Raw genomic sequence first — 16,837 nt, 5'->3', positions numbered from 1 at the left:
CCGGCCTCCTGCCCGCTGCCCTGGCCCCCGCCGCGGCCGTGCCGTGCTTCGGGCTGGAAGCGGCCCCTCGCAGCTCAGAGCACAAGCACGTTCTCTGTCCTGGAAACTTGCTAAACTTAAATTAAATTTTAGCGTGCTTTTTTTTCCTCCCTGGCCGTAAACACCGCTGGTGGCACTTTTTTAATTCCCCTCGCAAGTCACTTTCCGGGGTGTTTTGGGCGCCCGAGCCCTGAGCTTCCCCGCTGACGCGGGAACGTTTGTTGTGGAGGGCTCCCTTCTCCTCCCACTGCCGAGCCCCAAGTGGGTGACGTGTAAGGAGGTGCCGAACAAAAATAAAGTTGAAACGTGCACAGGTTGGGGACCGACTTACGGTCTCCTTTGTTTCCTGGTATGCATTCCGATAGGGCAAGCGAAAGCAGTTTGGGTAATAGGCCTAATTCTTCCAAGTCAGCCGGTAAAGCGCTGTGATGCTGCCATTCCTGTATAATGCGCTGATGGGCTTTGGTTACTAAATGACTTAATTATTGATGATTTTTCATTATTAGCCTTTAATTTCCCATAATGACCCAAAAGAATTTGAAGTTCAGTTTAGGCCGAGAAATAGAACACAGCAAATCGACTTCCCCTGAGATCACAGCCATCACTAGAATCCACTCAGTCAAAAAAATCCAGTCACCGTGCGCGTGCGTGCGTGTGTGTGTGTGTGTGTGTGTGAGAGAGAGAGAGAGAAAGAGAGAGAATGGGTTCAGAAGGATTTATGTTGTTATTGGGGTATCTTTTTCTATTGTAGATTCAAGTCTAGAAAAATTCAATATTTTCAGTTTGTACATTCCTCCTTTTTTTGAGTAGTGAGCTTGAAAAACCTTGCTGGCGTTAGGTAAGTTCACCTTGGGGAGGCAGCATGGTACAGTGGATGAGACAGACTCCAGATTTGGTTCACAGTAGTGAAGTTTGGTTTAAGTTTCAAGTTATTTCCTTTCCTTCTCTGTGACATGGGATGTCACCTCCCTGCGCTCTCCACGGGCAAGTCCTGAGGAGCGGAACTAAAGGGCGGGTAATGTATGGGCAGGCACTTAGTGTCTGAAGCATTGAACAAGTTTAGTTGCTGTTATAAAAGCACGTGCGTAATGCCAATTTGAGGTCTGCCGACAGAATGAAGTTGCATTTTTTTTTTTTTTGTATGGCTAATATAAGTATTAACAACTCGGTAGTGAAGGATGCATGGCATCGCTTCTTCAGGGAGGTTACAATAACAAATCAGAATAATATCTATGGCCATTTCGTACCTGCTTTCTTGGAATTGCATTTCCTTTGAATCTTTTTACGTTGCATGGCTTATATGTGGATTTAGTAATAAATACTGAAATGCAGTTGCATGCTGACGTCACACCGGGGCGCTCTACTTGATTCCTGTGGCCGCTGGAAAGAGGTATGGTGGAGGAGCTGCCCACTTTCCCGGTGCACTCTGGCCACTGGCCAGCACGTGCGTGGGACTGAGGTGACCAGACCAAGGCCTGGACACTTCTTTTCTTGATAACCATCTGTATAAGCCCACCGGGCAGGTTGAGAATTGGTTCTGGAGAATGATCGGACCTGGGCGTTTGGTTATTTTTCTGGCCCTGTATCCTTAGATCCTGCGAAGAGGAGCAGAGTGTAGCCATTTTTGAAAGCCGCCTCGTTTCTTCTCTTCTTACCCCTCCTGGAATGAATGAGTTGAGCTGACGCTGTATGGTTCTTTAGTGTAGGGCTTTGCTATGACAAAAATTGTTTCGTTTATGTTTAGGAAGACATTTTAAAACTTGAGGCTTAATAGAAACAAATTTTTAAGAGTTAGAAACTGACAAGGGCCCCCTGTTCAGTGTCTCATCTCCTGTGTGCTGAGGACTGGTGAGGAACTCTCTAGCCCCCTAGCTGGTCCTTTCCACCCTGGGCAGTGTTAAACATTGTTAAAAATCTATCTCAATACACATATATGTTTTTCTTATTTGAGATATTATTTACTGCGTGTTTAATGGGAACAGTTGTAAAGAAGGGTTCTTGAAATGTTTATGTTTAGAGCTCTCAACCCAGTAGCTCCCAGTATCACTCAGGGGAGGCAGCGGTGGCCACTGCCTTTGGCCACTGTCCACAGTAAGCAGCACAGTTTACGTTAAAACCACTCATACTTCTGAAAATGCAACCCAGTACATAGATGCATGTGTTTGTCTGTTCATTTACATCCCGGCAGGAAACATTTAATGAAGGACTGTCTTCTGAAGTGTGGGCAGGTTTAAGGAACCCACAGAGGATTTTGAAGCAGGGACCTTCAACAATAGGAAGGTGCTACTGCCTCTGGGCCTGAAGGGGGTGGGGGCGTCATCAGGCGAGCTGTAGGGGGTGGGGGCAGTCTCACCCAAGAAGAGGGACCCCAACCTCCCTCCAGCCCGTGATCTGCCGGGACCTCGTGCTGGCTTGGGTGCTGCTGAGTTCTGTAGGGTCAGCTTGCAGGCCCTGGGAACCATGCAGAGAAGGGAGGAGAGTGGCTTTGGAGAGGCAGACGGAGGCTACCCGGCTCTTGCGTGCATGTGTTTAACTTGAATGCGAGTGCCCTGTAAGAATACTTACCCCCACAACATGCGGTACACTCTGATTTTCTATTCTGTCCTTTTTTAAAAATGCTGTTTATAAGCCATTAAGCTGACTTCATATTTAGCGTTATGACCCAAAGTTTGAAAACACTGCCTTAGAAGAACTGTGTTCTGATTCTGTATCTGTTTCTAATTAGTTAGGTGCCTGATTGAGCAAAGCATTTAGCTTCTCCGAGCCTCAGTTTGTACACATGCAAAAACGAGAGACGTGGATTAGACTGGTGGTTCTCAAGTCTTCACTGTATACTAGTCACGAGGAAACTGAAAATCTGGATAGCCTGGCCACACACCAGACCAGTGACACCGGAATGTGGGGTGAGCGGAGACCATCAGTAGTTTTTAAGTCTGACGTTCTGCCTCTCCTCAGGAGCAGGCTACCTGGCATCACTGAGCTGACCTTCCTACATGGCGTAATCCCCTGGCACTCAGTAAATCCCCACCATTTTAAACGGGGTCACGATGTGGTTTGCAAACGTTTCTCCTAATCTCAATAGTTTTTCCAAAACTGGGGCTCTGAGTTGCGATTTATCATCTGATATGGCTGATACTTTAACTAGAGTTGACGTGTTTCTTGTACCCCTGTTATCACAAGAGGGAAGACAAGGAGAGCTGGAGCGGGCTCTGCGTTTCAGGAAAATGGAGAGGTGCTTTCCTCTGTGGACATGAAGGATCTACATGGTAATATGCAAAGTTTGTCTGTGGTGGAGGACTACATGATGCCGTTTACAAAACAAAAAATGTAACTGAATATGCAAAAGGTAGATAGTAAAAACTAGCTTTTTCCCCTCACATCTGTCCGACTTGCCTCATTTTCATGACCTGCCTACTTCCTGCGGGCCCTGGCCACTGCACTGCTGCTCCAGGCTGGTTGGTCACTGGCAGGGCTCCTCATCCTCAGCACGATGGCATTTAGGGTCAAGTAATTCTTTAGGGGGCTGTCCTGTGCATTTTGGGATATTTACTGGCATCCTTGGCATCTACCTATTAGATGCCAGTAGCACCTCCCCAGTTATAACAATCAGAATGTCTCCGGATATTGGCACATGGCCCTTGAGAGGCAAAACTGCCATGTTTAGAACCATCGCTTTTATTATCCACAACTTGCAAGAGCCGGAACGCCCATGTAATGATAGACACGTGTGAGGTCTTAGGGGCAGAAGGGGTAAGACACGGGGTGTTAAACTCATTTAAATGGTTGTTTAACTATTTGACTAGTCAGTTAAATAGTTGTTAAACTCATAACAACTATTACTAGCTCAGTCCTCACCACGACACCGTGACTGTCATCGTCATTTTACCAGCTGGGGGCTCTGTGGCACACAGACATTCGGTAACCGGCCCCCAGTCACCCCTGGAATATGGAAGGGCCGGGATTTGGTCCCAGGTAATGTGGCTCCAGAATTCATGCTATGCTGTATTTCATCTTTTGTAGGGTGAGTATAGCAAGAGAAGAAAAGCCCCAGAATCCAGTTCTGAGAAGCCCCAATATTTAGTACTCATAAGTGTTACCTTTCTGGTTTCTTCCTTCTTCAGGAAAATTAAGGGAAAAGAAGGATCAGACATAGAGATAGGGGAACAAGAAGTGGAAAGAGAACTTTGGAGGTGGCACGAGGGACAGGAAGGGCTGAGGAATGGTGAGGTACGGGGCCGCTGGCCGTCGCAGGCTCGCTTTCAGACACGCAGGCGACGGAGCGCTGGCCCTCGGGTGGGGTCGTGGGTGGGTGTCGAGCCATACGTTTCCCTGGGAAGCCAGTGAGCAGGATGCAAATTTGGGATTTTTAAAGAATTTTTTCAATGTTTAAACCATTTTTTTTTTCCTTTTAAAATGATCGCTGCAAAGCCTAGAGGTTACTGGCCCCAGAGACTCTGGCAGGCCCTTGGTACTCCAGGCGACGTGGGTTGGGAAGCTCTGCCGAAATCCCCTCCTGGTGTTTGTGGTGCTGCGAGAGCTTGGCACACTGTGTGTGTGTGTGTGTGTGCGTGTGTGCGTGCGCGCGCGTGTGTGTGCGCCTTCAGTAAATAGTTCATTGTCATTACTCCTTCCTTTCTGTCCCATCCGTATTAGCGATAAGAATTTTTTGTCACATTGGACCCAAGTCAGCATCCAGCTTTATTATAGCTGTCTTCTCTTCTGGCTACCGACCGTAAATCTCCCCTAAGCCGTAATCATACCTCGAGATCCCCCCTCACCATCCCACTTTAATAAACCCTGCCCTGAGAAGGTCATCACTTACGGCCTTCTCGGATCTCACGGTTCGTAGACTTTGTGTCATTTGCTTGAGTGCCTAATGTGTTTGCTCATTATTTTATGTACCCAAATCTTATCTCTCAAGGATTTTATCTTCAAGGCACAAATACTGGCTAATATTTCTTTAATGTTCTTGTTTTCTAGGAAAACGCGTTGTGCATCTAGTCGGCATTTAGATACTTGCTGACCTTAAAACACTTGTAACTCACACACAAATCTAGGAACTAGAAAGAAGGAAGGGGCTGAACTTGTGATATCCATGACTGCTTTCTCTTTCCTAAACTGGGTCCTACAGAGAGTCTTTTCACTTAATAGTTTGCTACATAGAAAGTGGCCTTTGTTTTGTTGTAGATACTGTAGACTAGAAATGTATTTTCCTTATGTACTGGTAATCCCTTGGGCCGAGTGGAATGCTTTAGATATGTCTTTAGGTGTTTAGATTTTTATTTAATGCGGACATGCCATAATCTCTCTTACCTGGTGATAGTCATTTAACAACGCAACCCGGTGAGGTGCCAGGCAGGACACTAGGGGATGTAGAAATTAGGGCGAATTAAACACAAGCTCAGCCTCGAAGCATTTTCATTCTAGCAGAGGACACTGTTAAGTGGGTGACTGGCTATTCAAGAGCTGTAATAAAGGTGGTATAGCTGGAGAGGTAAGACAAGCTTCACAAAATGTCATAGTTGAATTCCTTTGACTTTGAGGGACAAATGAGGTTTCAGGCAGGAGCAAAGGCGTAGCATCGTTGTAGCGCTTGGTATTGTAGAGGACTGTAGCCCAGTGTGGCCAGCATGAAGCCTGTGAGCGGAGATTAACCGGAGGTAGGCCAGTTAATATGTGAGCTCCATGGTGTGAGCCACGAGAAGTTGTGGAGCTTTTCATGTGAGGGGATGAGATGCTAGGTCTATACCCGCAGATATTGACTTCATCCTCCGGGATGAATCGTTGATGTGGAACAGGAAGACTGTTTACTGGTAGCTTCAGCTTCTGGAAAGAAACTTTTAAACTCTGAATGGACCCTTGAGAACATTAAGAAATTGTTAGTAATATTAGGGAGGAGCTGAGACTAGAAATCGTCAAGGTTGACTTACAAACCTTGTCCAGTAGATTTAAAGAGCGTTTTTAACCTCTTTTTATGTCATTTTGTCACTTGAGGGTTAGAAGGCTAACTCTCTTTAGAGTGCTCTAAGAATAGATTAACCTCAATTTAGGAATAAATTGTTTTTAAAATTTGCAAGTCATTTTGGACTTAGAATACATTTCTCTATGTAAATATTGTTACAGCATGAAGTCATCAAGTGCCCACACATGGGAAAGGAGGCAGCTCTGTCACCATGGCAGAAAGAAACGGGTTCGGGGTTAGAACCGTTTACCAGCTGTGTGCCTCTGGAGAAAGAACCTCTGGGAGGCCAGGCTTTTTTGTGCAGAATGGGAGCAGAAGACTCTCAAGGCTGTCGTGAGACTCAGATGAGAGACTGTGAAGGTGTCCTGTGAATTTCAAGTTACATACTGGTTATGAAGTACACGTGTAAGGTGAAAAAATGTCACAAGGGTGGGGAAATGTGTTTGTGGTCAAGAATACAAGTCCCCGGCCACAGCTGCACAGAGCCGCCTGCAGGTAACCGCAGGGGCTGCGAAGGGGGAAGCGGCCCACCCGGCTTGCTTGCTGCTCGCACACCTGGAGGAGGAGGACGAGGAGAGAAGGGACTTCGGTGTGCAGAAGACTCACCCGAGGAATCTTAAAAATGCAGATAGCAGGCTTCACAGTGTCCTGATGGGAGAGAGGGCGTCTAGAGGAGGACCCAGGACTTCTGGGCCACCTGCTGGGGCGGGGCAGCTTGGGGGAGGGGAGAAGGCAGGGAAGGAGGTGAGGGCGGTCCCGGGTCCCTGCGGGGCGGGGAAGGGGCGCGGAGAGGGACAAGGGTTTCGGAGCCCCTGAGGGTGGATCAGAATGGTAGGGAAGAACCCCTGTCCCATTTCTTACTCAGTTCCTTTTGCCTGCCTCGCTGCTCTGAGGCTGCGGCCGGGGGGGCCCCTCCACACTTCCGAGGGCATTGGACTTGCCATATAGGGCAATACGGAGGGAAGGAACAAAGGCTACTCTTGGGTCTGCGGGTGAAGGAGGGGCGGCAGAGGGAACGTGAGCTGCGACAGGACCACGGGAATTTCACGGAGGGGAGTGGAGCCCTGCTCCCCACACCTGGGACCCCAGCTCCTGGCTACTAGGAACCGGTGGTTTAGGCAGTTGGCTGCATGATAGACCAGGGGTCTAGTTTGCACTCAGTCATTGGGGACTCTGTTTTTGGAACAAAACTATTTAAATGCACATGAGTGTGTGTGTACCCATCCATCAAAGTATATTCAACTTTGGTTTATTATGCAGATGTGATTTAGGACCATTTCATTTCCCCCCTTAAGCATACCAAGTTGTGCTCATTAATTCAGCAGACATTTGAGTCTGGCTGTGTGCTCAGCTGTGTGCTGTAGTAAAGTTTAGTAAAATGTTGTTTCTACTCTCGGAATTACATTCTATTTTGTGTAAATAAGATTCTAAGAACGGAAGAAGAATAATTTTCAGTGAAGAGACTGCTCAAACCCCATAAGATTGAAAATTGATATAACGTGACATATAATCTGGCACAAAATTTCTTTAATCGGAATTGAGGTGTACACTTTAGTTTCAGAGTGTTAGTAATTTATGTGCTTCCATAAGAGCCTTTCAAAATTCTCAGCCATGGCATTGCAACCCTTTGAATTAGATGACAAAGCAAACCTTCTTTCCTTGAACACCTTTTGCTCATAGAGTACGTTAGATCTTTTGAAACGTAGTTTATTTATGCTCTGATTTTTAAAAATAACTCGCTATACTTACTTCAGTATCTTACGACGACAAAACAGAGCCTATGTGTTAAAATAGATTATCAATTTTGTGACTCCCCCATTGCTTCCCCCAAGAAAACACTATAAACAGTATTGATAATCACTGGAATAAATTTAGAGAAAATCAATTTTAATCTCTTCTAAAGGCAAGAAGGTAAGAAAAGCTCTTTAGAGGGCCTTCAGAAGTTTTCATCATTTTATGTGTTTATGCTTAAATTACATGTTCACAAAGCAGTATCTACTTTACTTGGGCTTTCATTTTCAAATGGCGTATACATATAATTTCTTTCAATTTTGAATAAATTAAAGCGTAACTTTACAGTTTTATATAAAAATAGCTTCTATGAAACATACTGCCTATATCAACAGATGGATTGCATTTTTTCCCCTTTTATCTTCAAAAAAAGAGGAAAGGGGAGTAAGACACCGGCAGGTAAGAAGGTCTTGGCCTTTGTCTCACCTCCCGCATCCTCCTCAAGAGGCAGAGCAGAGCAGAGAATTCCTGCCTCCAGCCTCGCTGTCTCTGTTTACCGCTTTTTTTCCCTTGGGCAAGTTACTGAAGTTCCCTGGGCCTCAACTTTCAAGTGTATCCTGGGGAACTGCTTGTACCTACCACATAAGATAGTAGTGAGGAGTTATGGAGTTAGTTCAAGTAAAACACTTAAAAAGTGCCTGTAATAAGAATTCAAATGTTAGCTATTTTATTATTATCGCTAATGATTGAAATGAACAAAGGAATACATTCAAAACATTGGGGACCCATGAATTGACCTTAGAGACTATGAAACAGTGCCATTCAAATGCCAAGAACTCTCAAAATTGTTTACTCTAGTGCTGCAGGAATTAAAGGAATTAAGAAGGCACTGAAGGCCAAGTTGTGCCTTCCATCCTTCTGAGAAGCTGTGGTGTTCTGAGGAGGTAGAGATGATGACCTTGAGAAGTCCTGTTTATCACTCCAGAATTCTGAAAGGCAAAGGCTGATTTAAAGGCCTAATGCGAAATGCATTGCTGTTAAAGTCAGCAGCAGACAGGATGCCCTCTTTTAAAGGATTATTTAGGTTATTCTAGAAGTATATTATTGTTGAATGGCAGAAAGTAACAGTAAAATTATAAAACAGGAGTGACATTATTATCTTTAAATAAGATTGTTTGAAATGGAGAATTGAAGATGATAAGCCAAAAAAAAAATTATAAGAATTAATAGTTTAGTAAATGAGCCCAAAATAAATACATTACCAAATAAAAACACTTCAAAAATACATACATCAGCAATATCCAGTAAAGAATAATGGAAATAAAGATTTCATGGATATTAGCCAAAAAAAAAAAAAAAAAAAGTTAAACTCCCAGGAAGACTTAATGAGAAATATGAACTGGTTGTGTATTAGATATGTATTAACTCTACTGATAGGACTTTTTTCAAGGGTAATTGAAAAGCAAGATGAATAATTGAAAGTAAATATGTTTATGGATGTGAACATTTGGGTTTATATTGTAAACATATAGATTCTTCCTAAATTAATTTGTAAATGCAATCCCAATTATAATCTCAAGGGGATTATCAAAATATGAGAAATCTTCTGTATGATAAAGGTGGCATTTACATTCTGTGAGAGAAGAGTGACTTATGCAGAACATGATAGTTGTTAGGTCATTGAGAAAATAAGCCCAAACTTTCTTCTGGTAGGGTGAAACCTCTAACCAGAAAGGAATTGGACAGATTTGTCAACAAGAAAAAAATCAAAATTTCCAAAGGTCAGAGTACCATATACAAACAAATGTCAACCTAGTTAAATAGCAGTTTCAATGATCTAGAGAATTAACTTTGTTTTTTATAACCATTAATATCTCCTAGGCAAAATGTATTTTTAAAAAATATGTAAATACTTCTTTAAGAATAAGGCAAAGATTTGAGCTGTTTGGTTTTCATTTCTAAGAATATTTTCATAGTTCAATTCCTTAGTTGGTAGTTATTTAATCAGAAGTCTCCATGCAGTAAGATGAATCTTGTGATATAAGAAAATTAAATGGTATTTTCCGGATTCATCTTAATATGTTCTTTGTACTTGGACAGAAAGCAAACTATTGATTCTATTAAATAACAAGAATTCAACTGAGTAAATTTTAAAGATCTAATTGGCTTTATTAAATGATTCATGAATCGGGCAACATTCAATCCAGCAAGAAGAGAGGAGGTCCACTGAGCTGTAGGAAAGGAGAGGTTTTTAAAGGCTGGAAGGGAGCGGAAGAAAAATTAGCGAAGAACACGTTGTCTCAGGCAAATTTGCTTTATTAAGGAGAAGGGGAGGGCCCTGTCTGGAGATACCTCACTAGCGCTGAGCAGGTAGTTCCAGGTTAACTGGTTAAAGGTTACATTCCTGGAGAAGCGGAAGCTGCAGTTAGTTTAGGTACTGAGTCTTGGTTTGCTTATGTGGCGCTTAGCACAAGTGACTCCATTTCGGGACTGTTTTCTGTGTTATTTAATTTTTTTTTAACAATTCTCATATGAGACTGATTTTATTATTAGCTTGTTTTCTCTCTCTTCTTTCCCCCTCTCCATCTCTTCCTTTCTTCTTATTTCATTTTAAATTTGTTCAGAAAACAGTAAAATTTTTCATAAACTCAGGTATTGCAGCAGTATATAAAAAGCGGTAGTTCCCCAGCCCCGGTCCCTGAAGTCACCATATTTCTTTATTCTAAGTCACTCCTCACCATCGGTTCTATTCCTGTCACAGTTTTCTTTGTGGACGTTCCCATCTGGGGTACCTTGTAGTTTGGGCAGATATTAGGCCCTCGTGTATTTCGTCGAAAGTGTGTGTGAATGAAAATTGGAGATATATGCCAAATTATAATCCAGCCTATCAGTGTTTTAAGCGTAGCCCTGGGGTGCTTTTCCAAGAGTCAATATCCTTCCCCCAGTTTCTAAGAGTCCAGCATGTACATATATATCCCTGACTTTCCCACGCTTGCCTTCACAGTGCTTTCCTCGAAGCTGGGAACATTTCTTTATGCTCACAGAGTAACTGACGTTTCTTTTCCCTTCTAGCTGCCTTTGCCGCAGTGTTGCACTGGTAAGACTGCCTCCTCCTCTGGCGTGTGTTGTGACGTGTGTGTACCTTAGCCATAGCCGCTTCCCACACATAAAGGGGTAATTTCCGTGGGATAAGGACGAATGTATATTATATGCGAAACAGTAGTCCGAAAAAAGTAGTTTAATCGATAAATCGGGGTTAGCATAATGTAATTTTTTTAATAAAAAAGAGATTCATTATTAAAGAGGTTATATTTGAGACTACTTCGCTTAATATAAAGTTCATGTTGAGAAAACCTTAATTTTTTTCATCTGGATAGAGAGAAATATGATTTTCATTAACCAGACATTTCCGAAATGGTAACCCAGAGACATTATAGTTTATAATTTTATTATGCTTCAAATATCAGTCTTCTGGTTCATTCTAATTTTAATATTTAACTTGAGTGTGTTTTCTTATAAAGAGAAATTTCCGTGTAAATTTAAGACATGCCGAGCAGAGAAACAAACATGGGTACCATTGTGTTCGAGTTTTATTACAAATTTATCTGCAAATTTATAGATAATTTTATTTTGCGTTTAGAGTTTCCTTTGCAAATAATGCTGAGAACAAGCTTCAGCACGCTGCTGTGTCGCTCTTTGGTTTTGCAGGAGCCACATCACACACCTCTTTGAAAACGACCGGCATTTTTCTCACCTCTCAGCATTGGAAAGGGAGATGGCTTTTCGCACTGAAATGGTTAGTTTTCCCGTGGTGTTTTATGGTAGCATTTTAGGAATCTGAAAATTTTAAGCTTTTTCTTCTGGAAATTTTCAGACTCTCTGAAGTAGAAGGAGAAAGTCAGCTCCCACTTCCCACCCCCAGCTTCAGCACCCGAGGACACAGCCATTTTCTTTTGTCTGCACCCATCTCTGTTTAAAGGACTCTTCAGACATTATTTCTTCTGTAAATGTTTTCATCTGTGTCTCAAAAGAAAGGACGTTCTTAACTTAACCACAGTTCCGTTGTCACACTAGAAAACAGTGAACAGCAATTGCTGAATATCATCAAGTGTCGGTGTTGTAATGACCCGATTGGCTTTCCGTTTTTCCCTGTCCTGTCCTTTTTACTTTTTTTTCCTTTTCTTTATTCTTTTCTTTCTTTGTTTCTTTTTCTTTCCCAACTACATGTTGCCCCTGATTGCTTAAAATGCAGAGCCGGTAGGATGCTAATTTCTCTCTTGAGCACATCTTACATTGCTAAATTATATTTATTTTTCCTCACTAATATAACGAATGGAACAGGGCAAACACTATTATTCCTGTTTTACAGAGGCTCACGGTGGGATCTGGAGAGGTTGCGTGACCCACAAAAGGCTCAAGGTCAAGTCTCCTTCGGCTCTGTCTCCTGTTGGAAAGGATGTGCCTCCTTGTAACAGAGCCGCACTTCAAAATTAGGACCCCATGCCAGACCCTCCCTCCTTCCCTCCCTCCCTCCTTCCTCCCTCCCTCCTTCCTCCTTCCCTCCTTCCTTCCCTCCTCTTCCTCTCTCTCTCTCTCTTCCTTCTTCCTCTCCTCTTCTTTTTACAGCTGATGTGTTTGTTTAAAGCAGGATTCAAACAGTGTCTCTGCATTGCAGCTCGTTGATGTATCTGTTAAGTCCTTCAGTCCTCTTTCTATTTTTGTTTTTGTTTTTGTTTTTTGTTTTCTTTGCTATTTAATTTTTGAAGAATCTTGGCCATTCGTCCTATAGAATTACCCACAGTAATTCCTATTATTTATGATGTTCTATATGCCCAGGTTTCCTGAAAATTGATAGATAAGAGTCTTGATAGCCGAATTTTTTTGGGGGGGGCGGACAGGAGTACTTCATAAGTGGTGCTATGCAGTTATTGTACTGTACAAAGAGTCACACCGTATCTGCTTGTCTCACTTTCTGTGATGTTCAGATTGATCTGGCTTTAGGTATTGTCATGTTGATCCCTCCATTGTACACTAGCCATTAGCCATCAGCCTCCATTAGTTATTTCATTAGCATTTCCAAGTGGTGATTATCATCTTTTTTCTGCATTATTAACGTAATTCTGTAAAGCACTTTCCCATAATACCTAGCTGTTTTCTCCAAGGTACACTTTGTACAGTTAAGACAGGTTACCACTTCTCAGAAAAATGAGTTGATTCTCTCGCATCTTCTCACAGTGACCAGTGGACTATCGTGATTTGATGGATTTTCACATGTTTCGTAAACTTACCTGTCTTCAGGTGGTGACAGCCCTTGCAGTTGGCTCTGTGTCCCCTTGACACGGCCTCACTAGTATTCTGTAGCTCCCTTATTTCCGGCACTATAAGATGTTTTATCTCCTGATCTGGAATCATCTAGTTTTCCAAGAAGCCCCAATTCCTTTCAGTGGCAAATGGTATATACGGACCACAGTTTGGGTGCTAGAGATGCTCATTGCTACCATTTTATACTAGATGGTTTTTTTTTTTAGTAAAAGAATTAGACAATTTTCTTAAAGAGAAATCATTAATTTATATTCATTTTTTTGAATTCAAATTTAGGATTAGGTGGTTTTTACTTATTTTATATTAAATATGTATCTGTTAGCCTGAGAACCTTGGTTTGAAATTATTTTTGAGGAATAATAGTACCTCAAAGATATTAATAAAATATGATGAAAACATATCTGAAAACAAAGACTTTTCTTGCATTTCTTTTTGACTTTAGGATATATTCCACTAGGGATTGGAAATCCTCTCCCAACTTAATAGTTAATTCCTTTCTTTTATTTATTTATTTTTTTGATATTTAGGGTTTGAAACATTTTTGTTTTATAATAAGTAAGATATTTACATGATTCCAAAATCAGATCTAGAAAACAAGGGTACATTGCAATAGTTTCCTTGGGCTGTACAATAAAGTACAATAAACTGGATGGCTTAAAAGCGTAGAAATTCGTTCTGTCGCGGTTCTGGCAGCTTGAAGTCTGAAATCGAGCGGCTGGCAGGGCCGCGTTCTCTCTGAAGGCTGCAGGGGAGAGTCCTTCCTGGCCTCCTCCTAGCTTCTGTCGTTCCCTGCCATCCTTGGAGCTCCTTGGTGTGCCCCGGAGACGCAGTCGCCCCAGTCTCGGCCTCTGTCTTCACGTGGCCTTTCCCCCGTGTCTCCGTGTCTCAGTTTCCTTCTTTTGTAAGGACACCAATTATATTGATTATATTGACTTATAGAGTCTGCCTTCATCCAGTGTGACCTCATCTTAACCCAATCACATCTACACGGACCCTATTTCCAAATAAAGTCACGTTCACAGTTTCATGAAATTTTGGGAGACATTATTCAACCCAGTATAGTAGGAAATTAATTTTTAAATTGACAGTCTAGTACCAAGAACCATTTTTTCTATGTAGGCAGATCACTTTTATATTCCTGAGCCTTAGACCCAGGTTAGAGTTGGCAGCTAATGGTGCTGGCTACCAGGGTAGCTCTAGGCAGAATTGTGTAGAAGATGGCGTTTCTTTCCTGTGTTCATCTGTCCTGCTTTTACTCTGTCATTTATACTCCCTCACAAAGCTTCTAGTACTCGTTTCGTTTTTGTCCCATGTATTCCAGCCTCGATCTTCCTTAATTAGCACGTCAAGCTCAAAATTATTTATTTTTCTCAAGATGGCAGCCCCAGCACTGTCCCTCTCCCCCACCCCTACAACCCCAGTCTTACTTTATGCTGAGCTGATAGTGCTTTAGGGACAAAAAAGCGGTCCCTCTACCTGCACGCGTCTAAACCACGGAAGAGATGGGCAGGTTTTGCAGCAAAGAAAGGGTTTATTAGAGAGTCGCAAGTCCCGGAGACACAGACGAGCTATGACTCGGAGGCCTGGCTCCCCAGGTGTCTCGGGAGTATGGATTATATAGGGAAAAATCAGTAGTCATGGAAACTAAGGGAGTTGGGGTCATGGGTGCTACCGAGTGGATGGTTGGAGGGGGATGAGGTCACTGATCATTGCCTCTGGCTTTGGAATCAGCCATGGTGCCATCCCGTCTGGTCCTCTGGCCTGGTCCCGTGGCCTGGTCCCATGGCCAGTGGGGTGGTTGTTCTGCCTTGGCGGGCCTGAGGCTGAAGCACATCTAAAGCCAAGATGTTATCCTTAGTCTACAGTCCAGCTGAAACCTTTAGTCCTCATGACCTTGGACTTGGTTAATCTCATGTCCTGAAGCTTAGTGGTTAAAGGAGGAGGCACACAGAATAAGGGTGGAAAGAAGCAAGCATCTGGGCAAAACCAGTTCGAATCAGAGAAAAAAAACCCTACATTAGAGAAATAAAGTTTGTGTACAGTTACAATAGAAATGAAAATAGCCTATAAAATTAGTTGACATCAGAATATAATTTACATGTAATATATCAATGTGTAGTCTTCCTAACATATTTGCATTTTTTACTTGAAAATCTGGGAGGAAGATGGCCAGTAATGCCATTTTGGGGATTCAAATTAGCAGTTAAGGGGAAACATTTTTGGATAGCAAAGAGTTTTTGGTTCATGGTAAATTTAAGTTCCATAGTAAATTCTTCATCACTGTGCTCATTCATGAGATAGCTTTTTCTAACACATTCTTTTAAATGAAGTATGGTGTCTGAGTTATATTAGATTTTAAATGTTGAAAAAAATTTTGAAGCTATTTTGAGCTCAATTGTTTCAGTTAAGACAAAGCTATACTAAAATGTGTAGGTTTTTGCAACCTAAAAATTCATCAGTGCTTAGAAACCTGTGAAATTGATTGTAGCCGTTACTTGCTTGATTGCTTTTCTTTTTCAAAAACAGTAGCTTTTAAGTTTTGTTAAGCTAATAAGAGAGAGGTATAGTAATTATGTACTTTTTATTATAACTATAATATGTGCTTATTTCAGGGATTATATTATTCCTACTTTAAGACTATTGTGGAAGCACCCTCATTTTTGAATGGAGTATGGATGATTATGAATGATAAGCTGACTGAATACCCCCTTGTTATTAATACATTAAAAAGGTTCAATCTTTACCCTGAGGTAAGTTGCTTTTTCAACTCTGATTTTCTTACTTTTTAAAAAAGTGTGATTTGTATTAAATGCTACTTCTAAACATAAAGCATGATTCAATACATTAAATTTATTGTCGTTTTAAAAAGAAAATATATGTCTTCTCTTAGAAAGGAATGTGAAAAAAATCATTATTAATTTTGAAGTGCTTTAACTGATTCTGTGGGAACTATTATTATGATTCATGGTTTAGAAAATGTGAGCATTATCTGTATTTGGTGTCCCTGTAGGGATTATTGCAAGGGAGTATCATACTTTTATAAGTCATTTGCCAAATAGTGTTTCTTCCCTGTCTGGGATTCCTTCTTTAATTGGATGTACTTTCTCGGGAGGGAGGGCACCCATGAGGCAAGAGAGGAAGGCAGTGACGTCAGTAACTTTGGGGGCCTCTTCTGTACATCCCTGCCTTCATTTGACGCACCCTAGGCATTCTCCAGGGCTGAGCCAGGGTCGCCTTCCTCCGGGCTACCCTCCTGGACTTGGAGGCTCTCCAGCAGAGCTCGCGGCCCCCCGTGCGCCCCCTTCTTGCATGACGCTGCTGCTGGGCATGGCCGATGCCAGGGCCATGGCTCTCTGTCTCTGCAGGGGTCCCAGGCCCTGCCTCAGGACCAGCACTTACTGGGGCTGTCAGTCGTTTCCCATTGAGTGAAAGGAGGACCTAAACTTACAGATCAATGAGTCTGATTGATTAACGAGAAGCTAGAGACCAATGAGTAACCACCAAGGTTCAGTGTTTTCCTACCAATGTGCTGATTATTATTGGGTGCTTCTATAACCATGTCCACGTTTACTTTTACAGAAGTAGGATCACACAAGAAAAATGCCATCACATGGCACGTATTTTTTTAAATAAGTGCCTTTTGTATTTTGACTATTTATAACCATCTTCTTATGTCATCTTTTCTTCCATAGCATCATTTTTAATGGCTATGTATACAATGTACCATCGTTTATTTAGTTTATAATTTATGAAAATTCTGCTTGTTTTCAACCTTTTAAAATA

At 42.2% G+C, this 16,837-nt stretch overlaps 1 protein-coding gene across 1 annotated transcript in view; it reads left to right on the top strand.

Moving 5' to 3' along the window:
• Positions 1–2,421: 2,421 nt before the first annotated feature.
• DPY19L1 (dpy-19 like C-mannosyltransferase 1) overlaps positions 2,422–16,837 on the top strand; it is a 69,890-nt gene continuing 55,474 nt past the window's right edge. Inside the window, exons 1-4 of the mRNA XM_025046862.1 lie at positions 2,422–2,942; positions 10,805–10,829; positions 11,441–11,528; positions 15,667–15,804. Coding sequence (XP_024902630.1) covers positions 2,819–2,942; positions 10,805–10,829; positions 11,441–11,528; positions 15,667–15,804 — 375 coding nt within the window. The 5' untranslated portion in view covers positions 2,422–2,818. The remainder of the gene's footprint in view (positions 2,943–10,804; positions 10,830–11,440; positions 11,529–15,666; positions 15,805–16,837) is intronic.

The sequence above is a fragment of the Pteropus alecto genome, unplaced genomic scaffold, assembly GCF_000325575.1.
Source record: "Pteropus alecto unplaced genomic scaffold, ASM32557v1 scaffold21, whole genome shotgun sequence".
NCBI lineage: Eukaryota > Metazoa > Chordata > Mammalia > Chiroptera > Pteropodidae > Pteropus > Pteropus alecto.
This window is presented reverse-complemented; position numbering and strand designations above follow the sequence as displayed.